The sequence below is a fragment of the Trichosurus vulpecula genome, chromosome 4 (genome assembly GCF_011100635.1).
Source record: "Trichosurus vulpecula isolate mTriVul1 chromosome 4, mTriVul1.pri, whole genome shotgun sequence".
In the NCBI taxonomy this organism is placed as follows: Eukaryota; Metazoa; Chordata; class Mammalia; order Diprotodontia; family Phalangeridae; genus Trichosurus; species Trichosurus vulpecula.
In genome coordinates this window covers 60160561-60178657 of record NC_050576.1, presented here as the reverse complement: position 1 = coordinate 60178657, position 18097 = coordinate 60160561, and the positions used below count along the sequence as shown (strand labels likewise).

At 42.2% G+C, this 18097-nt stretch overlaps 1 protein-coding gene across 2 annotated transcripts in view; it reads right to left on the bottom strand.

Annotated features, from left to right (window-relative positions):
• Positions 1–741: 741 nt before the first annotated feature.
• MAEL (maelstrom spermatogenic transposon silencer) overlaps positions 742–18097 on the bottom strand; it is a 36192-nt gene continuing 18836 nt past the window's right edge. For both annotated transcript variants that reach the window (XM_036755988.1, XM_036755990.1), the window contains 6 exons: positions 17630–17684; positions 17381–17522; positions 8084–8146; positions 3300–3432; positions 2421–2487; positions 742–929 (listed from right to left, as the gene is read on the bottom strand). In XM_036755988.1, coding sequence (XP_036611883.1) covers positions 742–929; positions 2421–2487; positions 3300–3432; positions 8084–8146; positions 17381–17522; positions 17630–17684 — 648 coding nt within the window. The remainder of the gene's footprint in view (positions 930–2420; positions 2488–3299; positions 3433–8083; positions 8147–17380; positions 17523–17629; positions 17685–18097) is intronic.

The following is an 18097-nucleotide window of genomic DNA, read 5'->3' as shown; positions in this document are numbered from 1 at the left end:
TGCCAGCACCACAAGCTGAGGTACAGAGACCCCCACTGCTGGGCCATGGGCTCCAGAAAAACAAGGTGTGAATATATGCAAAAAGGACACTATTTTCAGAAAAAGACTTCAAAAGGCAGAAAAATCTTAGTTTGTCTATGAACAAAATGTTCCATTCTAATAATAAACTCTCTCTGCACTGCCAAAGTTCGCATCTTAAAGACTCAAATGCTGTGTGTTCAGAGCGCCGCATTTCCTCTGCTAGGGACCCATCCTGGATATTTTACAAGTGGAAGGGAATGTCCAAGAGCCTACTGAGAGGTAAGGCTTCACATGTTGTAAAGGGGAAAAGGAGAACAGTACCACTGTTTTTGCTTCCATGATAACAGATAGCCTTCTGTTTATTTTAATGGCACAGGTAAAAGCATGTTTATGAAGTTGCCCCCAAACCCAACTCCTTTCTTCTTAAAACAACAGACCTGGCTTGTGTTTGTTTTTTTTAATAGGCCACTTCAAACTTTAATACTATTCCCACCATACATTCAGAAAATAAAATGCTCTAATAATAATAATAAAACAAAGCTGCCAATTCCTTCCCAAATTACAAACAAGTTTTAATTTATGAACAGGATTTCTTTCCAAATTAAAGTTTCTCCAGTGGGAGGAAAAATCAATGTGAAGATTTGTTTGCCCAAGTGTACTGATTATGGAAGGGGCTCAGGGCCTGTTGCTTTTTTGCAGAAACTGAAAAAGGTCCCATTCTTAGGATAAGGAGGAGAAAGATTTGCACTCATCCTTTTGGGACACATAAGGAGAAAGTGGAGTCTCACAATTTGGGAGTTTCTGGAAGTTGCCAGAGGAGCTGGATATGCTCTCCAGCAGACGGGTGATGCCTCTCCCCCGAACGCTGCTTGTCTTGCCAGTTGTTTTCACCCCAGATGGATAGTCACCTAAGATGATGAAAACATAAGGAGAAGAAATTAAACACCTCTATTCTTTTACTAGAAAAGGATTTCTCATCTGACTAGTTTCTCCTACTGTAACAACTAGAAATGGTGAGGGTGAACTGAGGGGACTCTGGAGCTGGCCACAAAATGAAGAACATAAGAGAAGGAGATTCCCAATTTTGAGTCTCATAGTCTTCTGGAGTTAAACAGTAATTCCAATCTTGGGATAAAAAGGTGGTCAAGAATCTTATTTTGCCAGGTTTTTTAGTGTTGTCTGAAATTAAACAGTTGCTTTGTAATGCCTTGGTGTCTCTAGGTTCTAGTGGGGAAAAGATTTTAGACAGTTTCTGAAATATGACATATCATTATTACATCAAAATTGTAGCTGTCAAAGGAGTTAAGGGCTCTCAATCAACTGTCTGGCCAGTCACTTGTAAAAATGGTACCAGCAAGAATTTACTATTCCCAGTAATAAGGGTGGATCAGGAAAGGCTTCAAGGAGAAGGTAGCACTGAGCTACCTGGAGCTGAATTCTGGAGAAAGCTAAAAATTCTAAGAGACAGGCAAGGAGAGTTAATTCCGTGAATGGGAAGGTGATGCAAAAGAATAGGAAGACAGGAGAGAGTCCAGTTTGGCTGGGTTACATGGTTCAAAAGGGCAGGGAAATATAATAATTCTAGAAATGTAGTTTGGAGCCCAATCATGAACAGCTTTAAATATTAAAGAGAGTAGTGTATATTCCTACACTCAAAGTAATGAGGAGCCCCTGGATCAAGGAGGAATATACGGTTGGCCCTGGGCATTAGTAATATCATTCTCATAGGGAGAATGGTTTGTCAAGAGAGACCCGAGGCAGGGAGACCAAGTAAGAGGCATCTCATTTATCCAGACTAGAAGTAATAAGGCAACGAACTGGATGGTGGCCATGTAAGGGGAGATGAGAGGACAAGTAAGAGATGTGGCCAATAATACTCATCAATTAACTGGATTTGTAGGGAGAGGGAGAGTGGAGAGTTGAGGATGATTCAAACTGTATACCTGTAAGAGCCTGGGAGGACAGTGGTGGTCTCAACAGAAACAGGGAAGGTAGGACCAAGGATAGAGCTTTGTGAGGAAAAGGGAAAGCAAGATGAGTTCTGTTTGAGACATGCTGCATGTGAGATGCCTATGAGACATGCAGTTGGAAATGTCCCGTAGCCAATTTGTGTTGTGGGACTGGAACTCAGCAGAGAGTAGGTCTGGATATAGAGATCTTATGTACAAAGTACCCAGTGTTCTACAAAACAACACAAAATTAGATATTTTTGAAAAGGGAGAAAACAATATTAACATAGTTCTCCAGTTTATAAAATCCCCTTCCAAAGTATAGGGCACGTTCTACATCCTGGGACCGGCCCATTTAGATAGACCGAGATCTAACCAAACCAGAAGCAAACACGTAACCTCATCACCAACGCCCCTTCCCTGCTCCCCTCCAAAATGTAGACTACTTACAGGTAGATGTGTTGGATCTTTGTTCCTGATGAGAAGAGTTTGAAAAAGGACTATCAACTCTTAGCTTCTACAAGACAGAAGAATGGGATTACTCATTTGTTCTTGGTGAGGGGAGGAGATAGGCAATCAGGCTGCATTCTTTTATTAATTGCTGAATGGCATTCTGTCTGCTCATGATAACAGTGTACTAGATAAAATCTCCAAAATTCTTCAATATCCCACATCTCTTTATCAGTATGTAACTTTTACCTACAAGCAGCTCATTAGCAAATCTGGGTTGTGCTAAATGTAAATGCCAAACATTTTAGATTTCAAATGACTTCCATTTATTGACTTCAAATTCGATTCAGATTCTATCCCAGCAGAGAACACTTCTAGGCTAATACTTTGCAATAGTTTCAAGTACCTGTTAGTAGCATGAAATGGGTTGTAAGCATGGAAGGAAAATTTTGACAAGTTGGATTCTTTCCACTGGAGCTCATCCCCAGTGCTCTCAGGTTTTATCAGTGTGGCATTATTTTAGGTGAATTTCCAGGACATTGTGAAGACCCATACTTAGACAAAATAAAATACTCATTTGAAGCCTAATCATTTGTAGACTGCCTATACCTCTAGTCTTTTCCAGAAAAGGAAAACCTAATTGAATGAATATTTTGACTTCAAAAACTAGATTAAAAGAAGAAGTGAGGGCGGGAGACACATTGACTGTAAATTCAAGTTCTGTGCCTACATCTAGAAAAACATTGAAGAGAAGGGAGCTAGTCAAGTTTAATTGGCAGATTATAGCCAGAACCTTAGATAAGACAAGTCCGTTCTATAAAGCTAGCTGATTTTCAGAGCTGTTTTGATTCTTCTCTATTAGCTTCATAACACACGTACCTGGAAACGCCCTGCATCCAGCACCACCATTTTGGGATTTACACTGTTACTGGCTTCATAATCCTGCAGTGGTACATGAGCTTCTGTGAGTGGAATTCCAAAAAGGGTACCTAGGGAATTACTGATGCAATATCTTTAAAAGAAAAAAAAGTTCAATATTAGAAAATCATCACTTAGAACAATTCTCTTTCAAAATTTTTTCTCTTTAAAAGTATTTGAGAGAGAAACAGAAAAAAACTGGGCACATAGACCCTAGATTTATGGGAAAAGACACTTCAAGAAATTCAGAAAAAAGACTAGGGTTATTCTGTGGCCTATAATCACTAAAGGAAAATTCCCCAAGATGGGTGGAATACAATCATCACAATGTTGTGACAACAAAAATACAAAGGATTCTGATGATGAAGAAAAAGAGGGTCTAAAGAGACCACACTGGAGGTACTGAGAACTCACCAACTCAGACTTTTAAAAGATGCTGCAGAGAAGATAGGAGGAAAGGTAACAGGCTAAATGCAAAAAGAATATATTGTAAGAACACTAAAGCTCAGAACCAGCTGAAGCTTTGCAGATGCAGAGTTCAAGAAGAAACAGGATCACTACTCAGAGTGGATAGGAGACTGAAAAAGACCCTCTCTCCCCCTCCCCCTTCAACAAGGAAAATCTTCTAATTGTAAAGAATAGCTCAAAAATGGTCAATAGGGAATTGAAACCCAAGATAAGCTAAGAAAGCACTTGGCTGTCACTGATGAGTCCAAGTCACCGAACCTACTGAAACCCAGGATGCTGAGGAAAAAAACAAAACTGGTAGATGTACTTGATAAACCACCACCCATAATTTTGGAAATGTCTACAAAACAGAAGAGGTGTTACAGAATGGCCCTGATTTAAAAAAAAAAAAAGAGGATGGATTCTCCCAAACTATAAAATAATCAGGTTAACTTAAATTCCCGGAAATCTGAGAGAACATATATACTAAAATGGGGTATTTGAAAGAATGGGTGTAGGCACAGTCCATTTGCATGTTAATTATGGCTCTTTAGCCTCCATGGGCCTTAGTTTCCTCATCTGTCAGGAGAGGAGATTGGACTAGCTGGCCTTGGCTGCCATGACCCCATGATCTATTTCATAAACACCACTTTCCTAATGAAGCTAAGGGCTTCTTCAAGGGGGTTCTGGTCATGCCAGACCAACCTGGTTTCATTTTTTGAGGTTACTAAGCTGGTATACCAGAGGAATGCAATAAACATAATAGCAAAATCTCTCACAATATTCATTAGGAAAGAATGACAAGTTGGAATATGTCTAAAGAAGAGCAGGATAGTGACACTGACTAAAGACTGCCTGAAAGAAGTAGGGAACTAACCCTACCAAAAAAAGACTCATGAAAGACATGGCAGAGAATCAATAAACATTTATTAAGAGCTTATTATATTCTTGACCCCAAGGAGCTCAGTTGAATGGGGAAGACAAGATTCAAGTAACTGTACACATAAGCTATACAGAGAGCTGGAGGAATGCAATTTTGGAATATTTCAGGGATAAGGGTCAGTCAATGAAATGCCACAGAGTCAGGCAATGTCATGGGTAAGGCCCATCACATAGGGCAGCATGGCTTGACTGCAGAATACAGGCTGTAAAGTACAGGAAGACTAGAAAGGTGAAGAAGGCAGGCAATGAAAGGCTTTATACGTCAGAGGACATTTTATATTTGATCCGGGAGGCAAAAGGGAGCCAAAGGAGTTTATTGAGCATGAGTATGACGTGGTCAGACCTGTGCTTCGGGAAAACCCTTTAGCAGCTGAGCAGAGGAAGAATAAGCAGAAGGCTCCTGCAATAGTGCAGGTGGTGGGGCCCACACTAGAGTGGCAGCTACGATTAGAGGGAAGGGGGCATGGGTGGGAGACAGTGTGAAGATGGGAACAAGAAGGCACAATGGATTAGATACATGGAATGTGAGGAGGTGAGGATGACACTAAGGCTGTAAGGCCTGGTGACTGGGAGGATGGCAATACCATTCACGGTCAGCAAAGTTTGGGTGAGAGGAGGATTTGGGGAGAGTGGGATGAATTCTGCTTCAGACATATTGCATCTGAGATGCTTCCAGGTCATCTAATTCAAGTTGTCCAAAAGGTAACTGGTCACGTGACTCTAGAGCTAAGAGAGAGCTTAGAGCAGGCCGTGTAAATCTGGGAATCTCCTGTGCATTGATGCCATCTAACTCCATGGGAGGTGATAAGATTTCCAAGAGAGATGGTACAGAGGAGGAGGGCCCAGGACAGGGCCTTGGTGTCCACCCACATTAGGGGCTGTGACCTAGAAGATCCTAGAAAAAGACTGAAAAGGAGGAGTCCCATAGGTAGAAAAGAAATGCAGGAGACCTGTGTCATAAAATCTTAGAGGGAAGATTATCCAGGAGAAAGTGACTGAGAGCGTAAAAGCCTGAAGAGAGGTGAGGGAGGACGAGTAAGAGAAGGCTGTGAGATCTGGCAATTATGAGAGCACTGCTACCTTGCCTTGAAAGAGGATAATTTCAGTTGAATGAGGTTGGAAGTTAGACGTCAGAAGAATGGGAGCAGAAGCACCTTATCACACGGTTTTCTCAAGAAGTTTAACCAAGAATGACAGCTAGCAGGGCTGTGTCTGTAGGCAGCAGGGAAGGAACCAATAGACTGGCAGAAACTGAACACTGGAGAAAGGAGGAATGATAAAAGGGGCAATCTTCTGGAGGAGACGGGGAGATGAGACCAAGAGTGCACACAGAGGGGTCTGCCTGGCAAGGAGAAGGGCCACTTCTTAGCGAGAGATGGGGTGAAAGCAGGAAAGCTACCTGAAGTACGTGACAGGAGGAAGGGAGAAGATGCCTCATTTCAGCGAAGTACAAGCAGAGCTCTTCTTCGCAGAGTGAGGCAAGGAGAAGCAATGGAAGGTTGAGGAGGGAAAGGAGAGCAGCCTTCAAATATGGAAAGGTCATTAACTTGAAAAGGAATTAGGCTAATTTTTCCTAGTCTCAGAGAACAAGAAGCAGGAACAGTGGGTTAAAATCAGAGAGGAGGATTTCAGCTCAATATGTAGATAACAAATTCCTGATAGACTAAGGCTGCCTTCAGGGGCTCATCACTGAGAGCTTCCAAGAAAAGACTGGACCAACATTTGTTAGGATGACACAGAGGAGCGTCTTCTCGGGTAGGAGTTGGACTAGGTCCCTCTGAGATGATTTTCCAACTCAAATGTTTAATTATCTTTTTACTTCATCATAAAGAAATGTCAGTGTTATGTTGGACTCAATTAAAGAAGATGATGTGACAGGCTGCCCATTTTGGGGGAGGCACGGCTCTCCCAGCCTCTCTTAGGTTAAAAGCACAGAGGCCATTCAGGGGCCCAATCCACCACCAATTGGCACAAAAGCTTCCACTTGAGTTGTTTTCACCCTGGGCTCTTTTGGTCTTCTTTAGTCAGCCTATTGCTCCCAGGATCTGGGGGCTCATCCCAGTAGTACCAGCCTCAAGTGTGGACAGTAACTGGCTTTTGCTTCCTGTAGCTCAGAACTCCACCAGCCTCAACCTTACTGTCAGCAGAATGGCAGGCATGTACCATCATGCCCAGCTGCATATTCTTACTAAGGGTAAACATCCATTAACTTTCCAGTACCAAAAAACAACTTCGGAAGGCAGGGATCTTATTAAGACGTTTGAATATTAAAATGCTGTTATATTCCTACATATTGATATGAATTGTTTACTGTGGAAAATACACCACAAAAACTATTAACAACAGATCCATGTACAATTGAGCTACAGAAAACTCTAAGAAGATGTCAATCTTCTGTAATGTTGGTGTTTTAATGTATACGGCAATGCACAAATGACCACCTGGGTCTTGGACACCCCTGCATCATACAAAGATCTGCATCAGTGGCAAGGGGTTAGCTTCTACCCTGAGTGACTTGGTATACAAATGAGGTCTGAAAAGCTATTTCAAAGTGTAATGTATAAGGCCAGGGTTCAAACTATTTGTCAGGTAACTTAAAAAAGTTTTTTCCAGGACTGAAAAGTTAGTGTATCACTGTAACATTAAAGAGACTTCTTCCTTAGGATTTGAAGCAAAATACACGAAGATTTATTGAGTCAATGTTTCAGTAACAGTGCAGCAGACAAGGCAGGGCAAGGCAAAAACGGTGGACACTGCCCACACAAGACGCACCATCAACTGCTCAGCAAAAAGGAAGGGGATGTGCTCGTGCTCATGAGGGCTACCACACCCCACTGATTCCCATGGCCTGCTAGCTCCCTCCAATAGCTAAAAGATGCTTTCCCTTCTCCAAGCTGACCCTTAAAGCTGAAGCACCATATGACTTTAGATGCTAAGGGACCTGTGCATGTAAAATCAGCAAAGAATTTGAGGATGAATTTATGACGAAATTTCAGAGGAAACGACATTCTTCCTTGAAAATTCAAAAATCCCTAAAACAGCTTTCGAAGAGAGAATCTTCTAGCATGCAAGATCTTGTTCCCTCCCTCCCCCTCCAGAGTGAACAAGCTTTAACAAACTGCAGGCTTTCCCATATATTTGGCAGGGAGGCCAGGGCCTGGGGCAGGCAAGGGAAAGATGAGAAGAAAAGCAGGTGAGAGTAGCTAACGAGCAGCAGAACCAAAAAGCAACCCTGGCGATTAGCAAAGTGTTAAGAGAAGGCTGGAAGAACTCACCTAGAAGGTTAGCAAGAGGCAGCCCAAGAAATAACCCTAAAACTTGGACACAAGGGCAGCCCCTCTCAACCGTGCACTTACGCAATCTTCTTGCAGACAGCCAAAGCACAAAAGAGAATATCGTTTTTTTCATGCCACTTGCACCTGTATGAGAAAAAAAAAAAGTTTCAAGTCCACTTGTCTGACATAGGCATTTCTTTTATGCACAACCTATGAGCAATGCATATCGATCTAGCTGAAAAAGAAATGTTTTTATGTTACCTGCATAAAAATATTGAGGCTTTCCATTTTTAACAAAACATGACATTTCTTAACCCAAACTATCTCCCCTTCTGCACATGCACAAGTCTGTGTTGCTATGAGAATACTATATACACTATAAAATAAAGCATCACACCCTGTCTGGAATAGGATAACTTAATCACATCATATTAAAGACAAGCCTTAAAATCCACTTACACCAGTCCCTCCATTTTATAGATCAACAAACTGAGTCCTGTAGAAGAAAGTGACTTCTCCAGGACCAGTCAGTCAATAAACATTTATTCAGCACTTACTATACAACACACTGTGTTTAATTAAGCATAGGGGATACAATGAAAGGCAGAAGACCGTCCCTACTCTTAAGGAGCTCACAGTCAATGAAGGATATAACTAACCTGCAAACACCCATCTACAAACAAGCTACATGCTGGCTACATTGGAAATAACCAACAAAGAGAAGGGACTAAAATTAAGCAGCTGGCAAAGGCTAGAAGCAAGCTTATAGCCAGGACTTGAAGGAAACCAGAGAAGCCAGGAGCCAGAGACAAGGAGGGAGAGCATTCCAGGTGTGGGAGAAGGGCAATGAAAAGGCAGAGTGCAGAGATGGAGTGATGGAGTGAATGTGTGAGTGTGGTAGAAGACCAGAAAGGTGGGGAGAGGAGGGCCAGGTTATGAATGGCTTTAAACATTAGAGGTTATATTTGGTCCTAGAGGCAATCAGGAAGCCCCAGTAGTTTATACGACAGAGGAGCAACATGGCCTGTCTGCCTCCCGGTTTCTCTGGCTTCCTTCAGGTCCTGGCTAAAATCCTACTTCTACACGAAGCCTCTGAATGAGCTGCTTAATTTTAATGCCTTCTCTCTGTTGGTTATTCCCAATGCAGCCAGTGTGTAGCATGTTTGTACATAGTTGTCTACATGTTGTGTTCCCCATTGACGGAGCTCCCTGAGAACCAGAACTGTCTTCTTTTTTTCTTTGTATCCCCAGTGCTTTAGGAAGTGCTGAGAGGACAGTGGACTAGAATGAAGAGAGCCTTGTGGAAGGCAGACCAACCAGTAACAGTATCAGTGTGAGAAAAGGGAACATATGTGAGAGACGTTATGAAGGTAAAATCTACAGGCAGCGTCAACAACAGATTGGATCCAGGGAGTGAAAGAGATTGAGGGGTCAAGGAGGACAGCTAGGTGGCTAGACTGGAGGACTGGGAAGGTGCTGGTACACCCACCAGGAAATTAGGAAAATTGGGAATAGGGGAGAGTTTGGAAGAAAAATAATGACTTCCATTTTAGACACACTGAGTTTACAATGTCTATGGAATCTCCGATCTGAGATGTCTATAGGCAGCTGGATGTAAGACTAGAAGTCAGCAGACGTTGCATTAGGGCTGGACAAGTAGATTTGAGACTCGGCAGCATAAGGATAATTAAATCCACGGGATCTGATGAGATCACCCAGGACAGTATGGCAGGACCCTCCTGGTTAGTAGGAGTGACATGGATGATGGTCCCACAAAGAATTAGAAGAGACATAATGGTAGGAAAACACAGAGATACAAGTGGTCAAGATAGAAAAGCATTAAGAAACCCATAGCTATAAAAATAAACACACCATTACTAACCTTTATAGTTACTGAATAGTTGCAAAAGCCTTGGCCTAACTCACTTGGCACTTTCACTACATGACGCTTCTTCAAGTTCATTTTATACAAAGATATACATTGACAGGGGTAGCTAGGTGGCACCACAGCACACAGAGTGCTGGGCCTCGAGTAAGGAATACTCAAGTTCAAATTCGGCCACAACTTATTAGTTGTGTGACCCTGGGCAAGTCACTTAGCCCTGTTTCCCTCAGTTTCCTCATCTGTAAAATGAACTGGAGAAGGAAATGGCAAACTACTCCAGATCTTTGCCAAGAAAGTTCCAAATGGGGTCACAAAGAAATGGATGTGACTGAAAAATGCCAATCAAAAATACATCAATAACTCCACACAAACCTCACTAAAGTATGAAATGTCCCATTTTCAGAAGCCAAACAAATACTGATTTGTAAATCTTTCCATAGATGCTGAGCTGATCTGGCATAAAGCCCACCTCTTCTGTGTACTCAACAAGGTGCTATCCCAAAGGAGACTTACGAAAGTAAACTCAAAAATGAATAATGCTGGAGTAAGAGAATATTGAGCGATAAGAATTTTTAAAATTCAGATGCTGAGGCCCTCTCCAGCCTGGCAGTAATGTCCATATCCAGCTTGATTTCATAGACCTTCTCCACTCCAGGCAAACTGGACTCCAAGCTCTTCCTTGATTTTTCCTGTCTCCCCTGCCTCTCTGCCCTCCTCCAGGGGGTTCTGTAGAAAGGAACAGGCTGCCTCTGCCCAAAAGGATCTTCCCAAAGATCCTCCTCCTCCTCCTCAAGAATTGACTCAAGTATCATCTCTTCAAGAAATCTGCCCATGACCTCTCCATTTTCCTGACACTGCTTAACTTCTTATGGACTTAGCATCTTGTAACTTGCATTTGTTATTTATGTATAAGCTTTATTGCCACCATTAGACAATAAGCTCTTTGAAGGCAAACCCTGACATTTTTGCACACACAGTAAGCACTTAAATGTTTGTTGTACTGAATCCTAGATAAATATAGACTTTATGAAAACAATGGTAAGCATCCCAAACAGATTTCCCCCTTACCTTTTTATCCTGAAATGAATCCTTATGTTAAAAATCAAATCTTAGTTTTAAGATGTTGGGGAGGGGTCAAAAAGTCATTCACAGCCTCCCTGCTGTCTGTCTCTAACTAGTTCTCATTTCTTACTTGGAACATGAAATTTCACAATATAAGGCAATTAAAAACACTTTTAGAAAACAGACTTACAATGAAAATCAGTTTATAATATCAACTATAAATTCCAAAATTAAAAATTGGCCTGAATTTAAACTAAATATTTATTAATTGCCATTGTGTGCACGGCATTATGTTAGGAGAAGGCAAAGATGAAAAAGACCCTCCAAACGCAGGCCTTTCCTCTGGTTCAAGAGGACAGATGAAGGCCATGCACTTCCTATGAGCTTGCTTCAATGGATCTGTGTGGTCATCAACGTGGGTTCACGTCCCATTGCGTGCCTTTTCATCCTATGTAACTGTTGTGAATGTCACTTTGTAAATACCCATGGGGGTCCACAGATTCGGGAGGCCTTCAAGACAGGGAATAGCAATGGAGTATATACAGGGATTGCAATGGCCATCCAGCATTCTCACTAGGTGACTAGATCGCTTCTTCTAATCACTCACTGATCTTGCTGATGATATCATTACACCAATTCTCCTGTGTAATTCCTTATTGAAGACATGCTGTAACCTACTCACACTTACCATGCACTCCACTACCTTTCGTGTGACCTGATACTCTACTTCTTCAGAGATTGTGAGATTCTAGAATCTGTAGCCACACGGTCTCTCAAGAACACTGATGTCTGGGCCGTTGTCTTAAGGAGAATCTTGGGCTCATTAAAAGCACAACGCAATTTTCTGAAAGCAAACTAGCCTTGCTTTCCTCATGCTTAAATCCTGGACCCAGATTACTGTCCAGTAAGCAGCGCCTGTCCAAGATACACACACTAATGGACACTCTGGACTGACCACTCAACTAAATATCACTAAGTATTTGGCATTTTTCATCTACTGAGATTTTCCCAGGTGTGTAGGCTATTTTTTTTTTCTTCAATAATTCTATTTTATTTTATTCTCCTCCTCTCCCTATTGTACACCCATTGAGGAGGCAAGAATATAAAATATGTATAGTCATGAAAACAAATCCCTGTATCAACCATGGCCAAAAATAGAATATCCCGTTTTCCAACATGTTTTTACTATGCTATGTTGCACTGAAGTCATGAAGAATAAAAGTACATTCTAATTTAATGTGGAGTTTCTAATCAAATTCACCTAAGATTTTCCTACCTCTTCATGATATGCAAATGATATAGGCAAGTAAGCTAGAATTATCTTCACAGCAAACATTTAACATGAATACTACAACTCGAGAGGGCCCAGAGTCCCTAGAAACATCACCTCTTGTTGCTTGTGGGCATGTGATAAAAGCAGCTTCACAAAGTCCTAGGTCTCCCCAGAGAGCCAGTGAACCACTCTTCCGTTCAGCTTCTGTCTTTTGAGTTATACAAAGAGGTCAGGGTGGCAGGATCTGGTTCTTCCAATAGCATCCCTGCCCACTAACAGTGGACAAGGCTCTCACACTCAGTGTCAACAGCTGCTAATGTTCGTAGTCTGAAATCTAGGCAATTCTCAGCACCCCACCTGTTGCTTTGACACTACTCCCACAGAAGCAGGGAGGGGCAGTGCAGACCAAGGGCTGCTTCCCCTTTGTCTTTGCTGTGTATCCTCCTCTATTTCATGTCCTCTGTATTATCACAGCGTGGAGGTGACCTAGAGCCTGTGCATGCTAACTGTGATCTCTGGCCAAGTCCAACTGTAAGGAAAGGCTTGTACAGGCCTGGCAACAGTCTTGATCTGCTTTTGAGGCGCAACCCAAGCTTGGAGACTAATGACCATCTGGGGATGAATTCTTTGCTTAAGGACACCAACAAACATGTACAGAAATCAACACAATTTGCAGCCTATTGTGTTACATGCATAGGAGCTGAGGTCTGATGGACAGCTTACTTCTGGCAGGAGCAATCAGTGAAAGCTTCAGAGGAAGGCACTTGAAGCTGGACTTTAGAGGATCTATATGATTTCAACAGGCAGAGAGGAGATAAAGTATACTGTCTGAAGAGTCAGGCAAACGGAGTACGTGTGCAGATACTAATGAGTAGCCCAGTTTGGAAAGACTGTAGTTTGTATGTGTGAGAAGGCTGGAAAAGCAGATCAGAGCCCAACTATGAGGAGTGCTGGAAGCTAGGCAATGTGGTGTTTTCTAAACAGGCAATGGGGAGTCACTGAAGTTTGAGTAGAAGAGCAACATGATCAGGAATATGCATGAGGAAGAATATCCTGGCAGCTGGGAATGGGACAGATTAGGGAGTTGAAACCAGACTCGGGGAGATGCCCAGAGGCTGGTAGGACTTGATGACAGACCGCCTGCAGAGGTAGAACTGGTAGGACTGGGCAACTGATTAGACACGGGAAAAGGAGTGAATGATGAAGAGGGATTACCACCTTCCCAAAACCAAAAACTTGAGGATGAAGCAAAAGGTTAAGACTTGGATATTCTATGACAAGTCAAAGGCCAGTGTGGGAGGCTCATCAGCAATCTAGTCCCACCTCCACCTGATGGAGACCTCTCTAACCAAAAACCCAAGTAGAAAGCCAAAGAAAGAACGAGAGGTGTCAAAGGAAAACTGGCCAGATGTGTGTCTCTTACCCCTTATTAGACCTTCATTTGCAGCCTGTAAATCTACAGGAAGGTACCTGGTCACAATTCAGGCCACCCACTTACATCAGATGACGCTGCCCTCCTTCTACTTGGGAGAGAAGACTAAAACCTTTACTCCAAGCCTCCAAGCCTCTCAGCCCCAAACCCCCAGTTTCTCAAGTCTCACTTTCGCCTTTCCTTCAAGTTACAGGACAAGGGAGATCTCTAATACTCTGGCTAACTGCCATCCCCTCACTTTCATTAGCTCTTCCCCAGTCTAACAACACTCAGGTCTTCACAAGCCCCCAAAAATCTCTCTTTAATCTTTCAAGTCTTATCTATTTATCACCCCATCTGTTCAAAATATTTTGTAACTCTGTGAAAAAGGTGTGTACCCTCACTGCTTCTCTCAACCTCCTGCCACTGTGCTTTCACCACCACCATTCTCAGGTCACCAGAATGGCCTTTAATTAGCTAAGTCCAAAAGCCCTTTCTCGGAGTTCATCCATTTAACCTCTCTGCATCTTTCAACACTGTTGACCACCTCATGCTACCAGATATTTATTTCTAACTTGGCTTTGGAACACCAGTCTCCTGGTATTCTTCTAAGGACTCCTGTCTCCTCTTGACCTCTTAACATGAAGGTGTTTCCTAAGAATCTGTCCTTGGTCCTCTTCTCTTTTCTCTCTACCCTCCCCTTCTTCCTCCTTATCAATCTCCTTTGCTCCAACAGCTTTGTCTACCATCTTTCTGCAAATGACTCCTAATTATCTCTAGTCCTCACCTCTGAGATCCAGACTCTTGTGTCCAATTGCCTCACTTGTTTGTCCCACCAAGATCTCAAACTCAGTGGTTCATGGTTTCCTCTAAATCCATTCCCTCTGATTTCACAATTTCTCCCTTATTGAGCTCTCATGTTTGTAACCTTAGGGTTATCTTTGTTTCTCTCTTACCTCTTACCCCCATTTACTGCATCCTACAAATTCTGTCCCTGCAATATCTCTTGTGTCCACTCAACTCTCTAGGCCCACTGCTGTGACCTGCCTAGATTATTTCAAAATAGCCTAACAGATTTTTCTACCTATTCTCTTTGCTTTCTAATACTTTCTTCCTTCCACTGTCAGAAAAATCTCTTCTGCTTCTAGTAATAGCACTACTTCAGGACTGAGTAATCTTTCAAGTGGCTTTCTACTGCTTCCCACTTTGTAAATCCCTTTGCTTGGAATTCAAGGCTCTACAACCTAGTGGTACTATCTTTCTTGTCTTATCTCATTTTGCTGCTCTTCATGGTCCAGTCAAACTAGATAACACTGACCAAAGCCACTCATGGTTCTCCTATCTCCACACCTTTGGGGGCAAGCTGTGCTCTATACACTCCCACCCTCTCCATCTAGTGTCTCATGCCTTCCCATTCCTTCCAGTTCAACTCAACTCAAGGCAGCCTCTCAAAACTCTGGGAGTGACCTTCTCCCTCAGATCTCACATTAACACTGGTTTAAAAAACAAAACAAAACCACTTCTCTAATTTATGCTGGTGTCTCAAAACCTACACTCTAAATCCTTGGAAGGCTGGGGACTGCATCTTATCTGAAATGTGTAATTCCCCAGAGCATGCTCCTTGGTACACAACAATCACTTAATAAATGTTTCTCGTTGAATGTATGAAAATCTACAGCTAATTATCATATTGCAGTACAACTTTTGTACACAGAATCTAGCTTCATAGTTAATACCATAACTCAAGTATATTAACATTAAATAATTCCCTCTCTACTATGGTTTTGCAGGAGTCATTCTAGGTGCCCACAAGCACCCTAAGGTAACACAATGGGGGCATGGGCATATTATCTTTTCTTGTAAAGAAGCTATAAAGCTCAATGATTTATTTCCTACCTTTTATCATTCATCTGAAGACACTGTCAAATACCAGAAAGAGAGTCAATGCAGGTGGGGGGGAGATCTTAGGAGACAGGCAGGCTAAAATCCAGGGTCAGGTTTGCATATCAAGGTGTAAAGCTTTGCTCTATAACTGAGTGTTAAAGATTGGAAAACTCAGATGATAAAAGAGGTTTTCTCAAGTATTTAAGAGACTGTCACATGGAAGGAATCAGCCTTGTTCTGCCTGTTAGAACGGAAGCTTCTTGAGAATAGGGATTTTCATACAGCCTTTTTGTCTGTACCCCCATCATCTAGCACAGTGGCTGGGCATGCACGAAGCGCTTAATAAATACTCGATTTACTGCCTCCAAAAAAGCAGAACTAGAAGCAACAGAATAAACCCTCCCTAAGATTATAGCCATCCCCAAAGTGGAATGAGCTGACCCCTGACTGAAGGGTCTAGAGCAAAGGCTGGATTGGCCACTTGCTAGGCATGTGGTAGAGAGGATTCTTATTCTGATACAGATTGTGTTCTGAGATCTCATCTAATTCCGATTCGGTGATTATAAAGGAGAGAAGTCAGGCTCTGCACCTGCTTCCCTACCCCTCAATTTCTACACATCATCTCTAGTTTATTCTCTCATACCATTGTTAGCTACCCTGACAGAAAAACATAAGGGAACCTCTACTGAGAAATTCATACAGAACCAAAGTCTGGGCTCATCCTAGAGACTCCAGGCACTCAGTCAAAAGCCTAATTTTCAATAAAGGAACCTAGACCAAAGGCAACCTTGACAGATCGGTTAAAAAATTAATGTTTTGTTTTAAAAATATCTTGATTGCTATTTGCCACAACGTCACCTAAATAGGTAAGTCGATGTTTCTGGCCACAACTAACTCAACTTTAATTAACAACTCTACTTACTTTTTCCAGAGATAAAAAGCATCAAACATTTGAGCAAACACAGCTAATATTGGTATGCCAGCTCAGAATCTATCAAGTCTAAGAGCACTGTCTAAAATTTGTTGATACTATAAGTCCTATATAGTTGTACTTCCTAAATGAACTACATCTTCTAAGAGCCAGAAGACTTGGTCCTAAAACATCCATTCCTCATTCAAGTCTTTCATGTCCAAGCTCATGACCAGAGTGCCTGGATGCCACAGTTCCCCTTCTAAAAAGGGACTGAGGGTCAGCTTGGTGGAGCAGTGAGTAGAGAGCACTGGCCCTGGTGTCAGGAGGACCTGAGTTCAAATCTGGCCTCAGACGCCTGACACACTTACTAGCGTGTGACCCTGGGTAAGTCACTTAACCCCAATTGCCCTGCCTTCCCCCTCCAAAAAATAAAAATAAAAAGGAACTGAAGCATCACTCCTTTGATCCCTAAGGAATGCTCCAGCACAAAGGCAGCTCTATCCCTCCATTTCAGAGCCAGGAATAGCCAAAGGCAAGGGTATGCACTGGCTGGGACACACAGCCAGGGGAGAGAGTGCCCCAAATTGGACTTTTGAAAGTATTTAATAAAGACATATCCTTATCGTGGGATGTTTGCTCTCCATGGCACATAGCTATATGTAAAGTAGTACGTTTTAAGTAAAGACCCAAAACGCTGGCAGGCAGTAAGACTGGAGATGGGAAGGGAGCCTGGGGCAATTTTTAAATGCAGATAATTTACTTTTCAGACCTCACAAAGAAAGGGTAAATTCATCACAAATGGCTTTCTCCTGGCTCTGCTCATTTTTTGCTATAGCTGGGACAACTGAATATGTTGACACTTCCTCCTAAAATACTACATAAGATACACATGAATAGCTCTATCCAGTGGTTTCAACTAGTCAAGCAGCAGAAGACTGTACTGGCAATACCTTGTGTTGCTAGAGTAATCCCACATGGACACATCCAGGAGGCTCCGCACCCAGGTCTTTGATGGCTCCTTATGAAGTTTCTGTTGGTAGATTCCCACCACAAGGTCCTCTACGGTGAGGATTTCTAGCTCTTGCCTGATTTCTTTCACCAGGAAAAGCAAGAAGAGAGTCATTTTTAGGTATTTCAAAAATATACACGAGAGAACAGAAACATAAAAGTGTGCTGATAAGAATTTTATTTTTCCTCACCCAATTTCTTTGCCATATGCTTCAAGCACCAGTTAACTCTGTACCTATCATCAGACTGAAGAAAAAAAAATTTTACTTTCTATCCTGCCTGTCCCTACCCCCCAACTATGTTTTTTTTAAACAAACACATTCTCCTCAAATACAAAATGACTTTGAAGGGTTCTTTTCAACCTAAATAATTATCTGGACGAGAAGCAGCTTATGTTACAACAGGAGAGATTTAGCTTAGATGAAAGACAACATAAAAAACCTGAGTAAAGCAAGGTACGAATATGAGGGAATAGCTATAAAGACAATGGTATAATATCTTTTTCTTCTGAGATTTGTACAATGGAAATATAGTTTTACTTGGAGGCTGAGGTCTAGACCAGAGGTGAGGAATCTTTGCCCTCAGGGCCACAAGTGGCACTCTAGGTCCTGAGGTGAGATGCTCTGACTAAATCCAAACTTCACATCCTTTTACAGAGG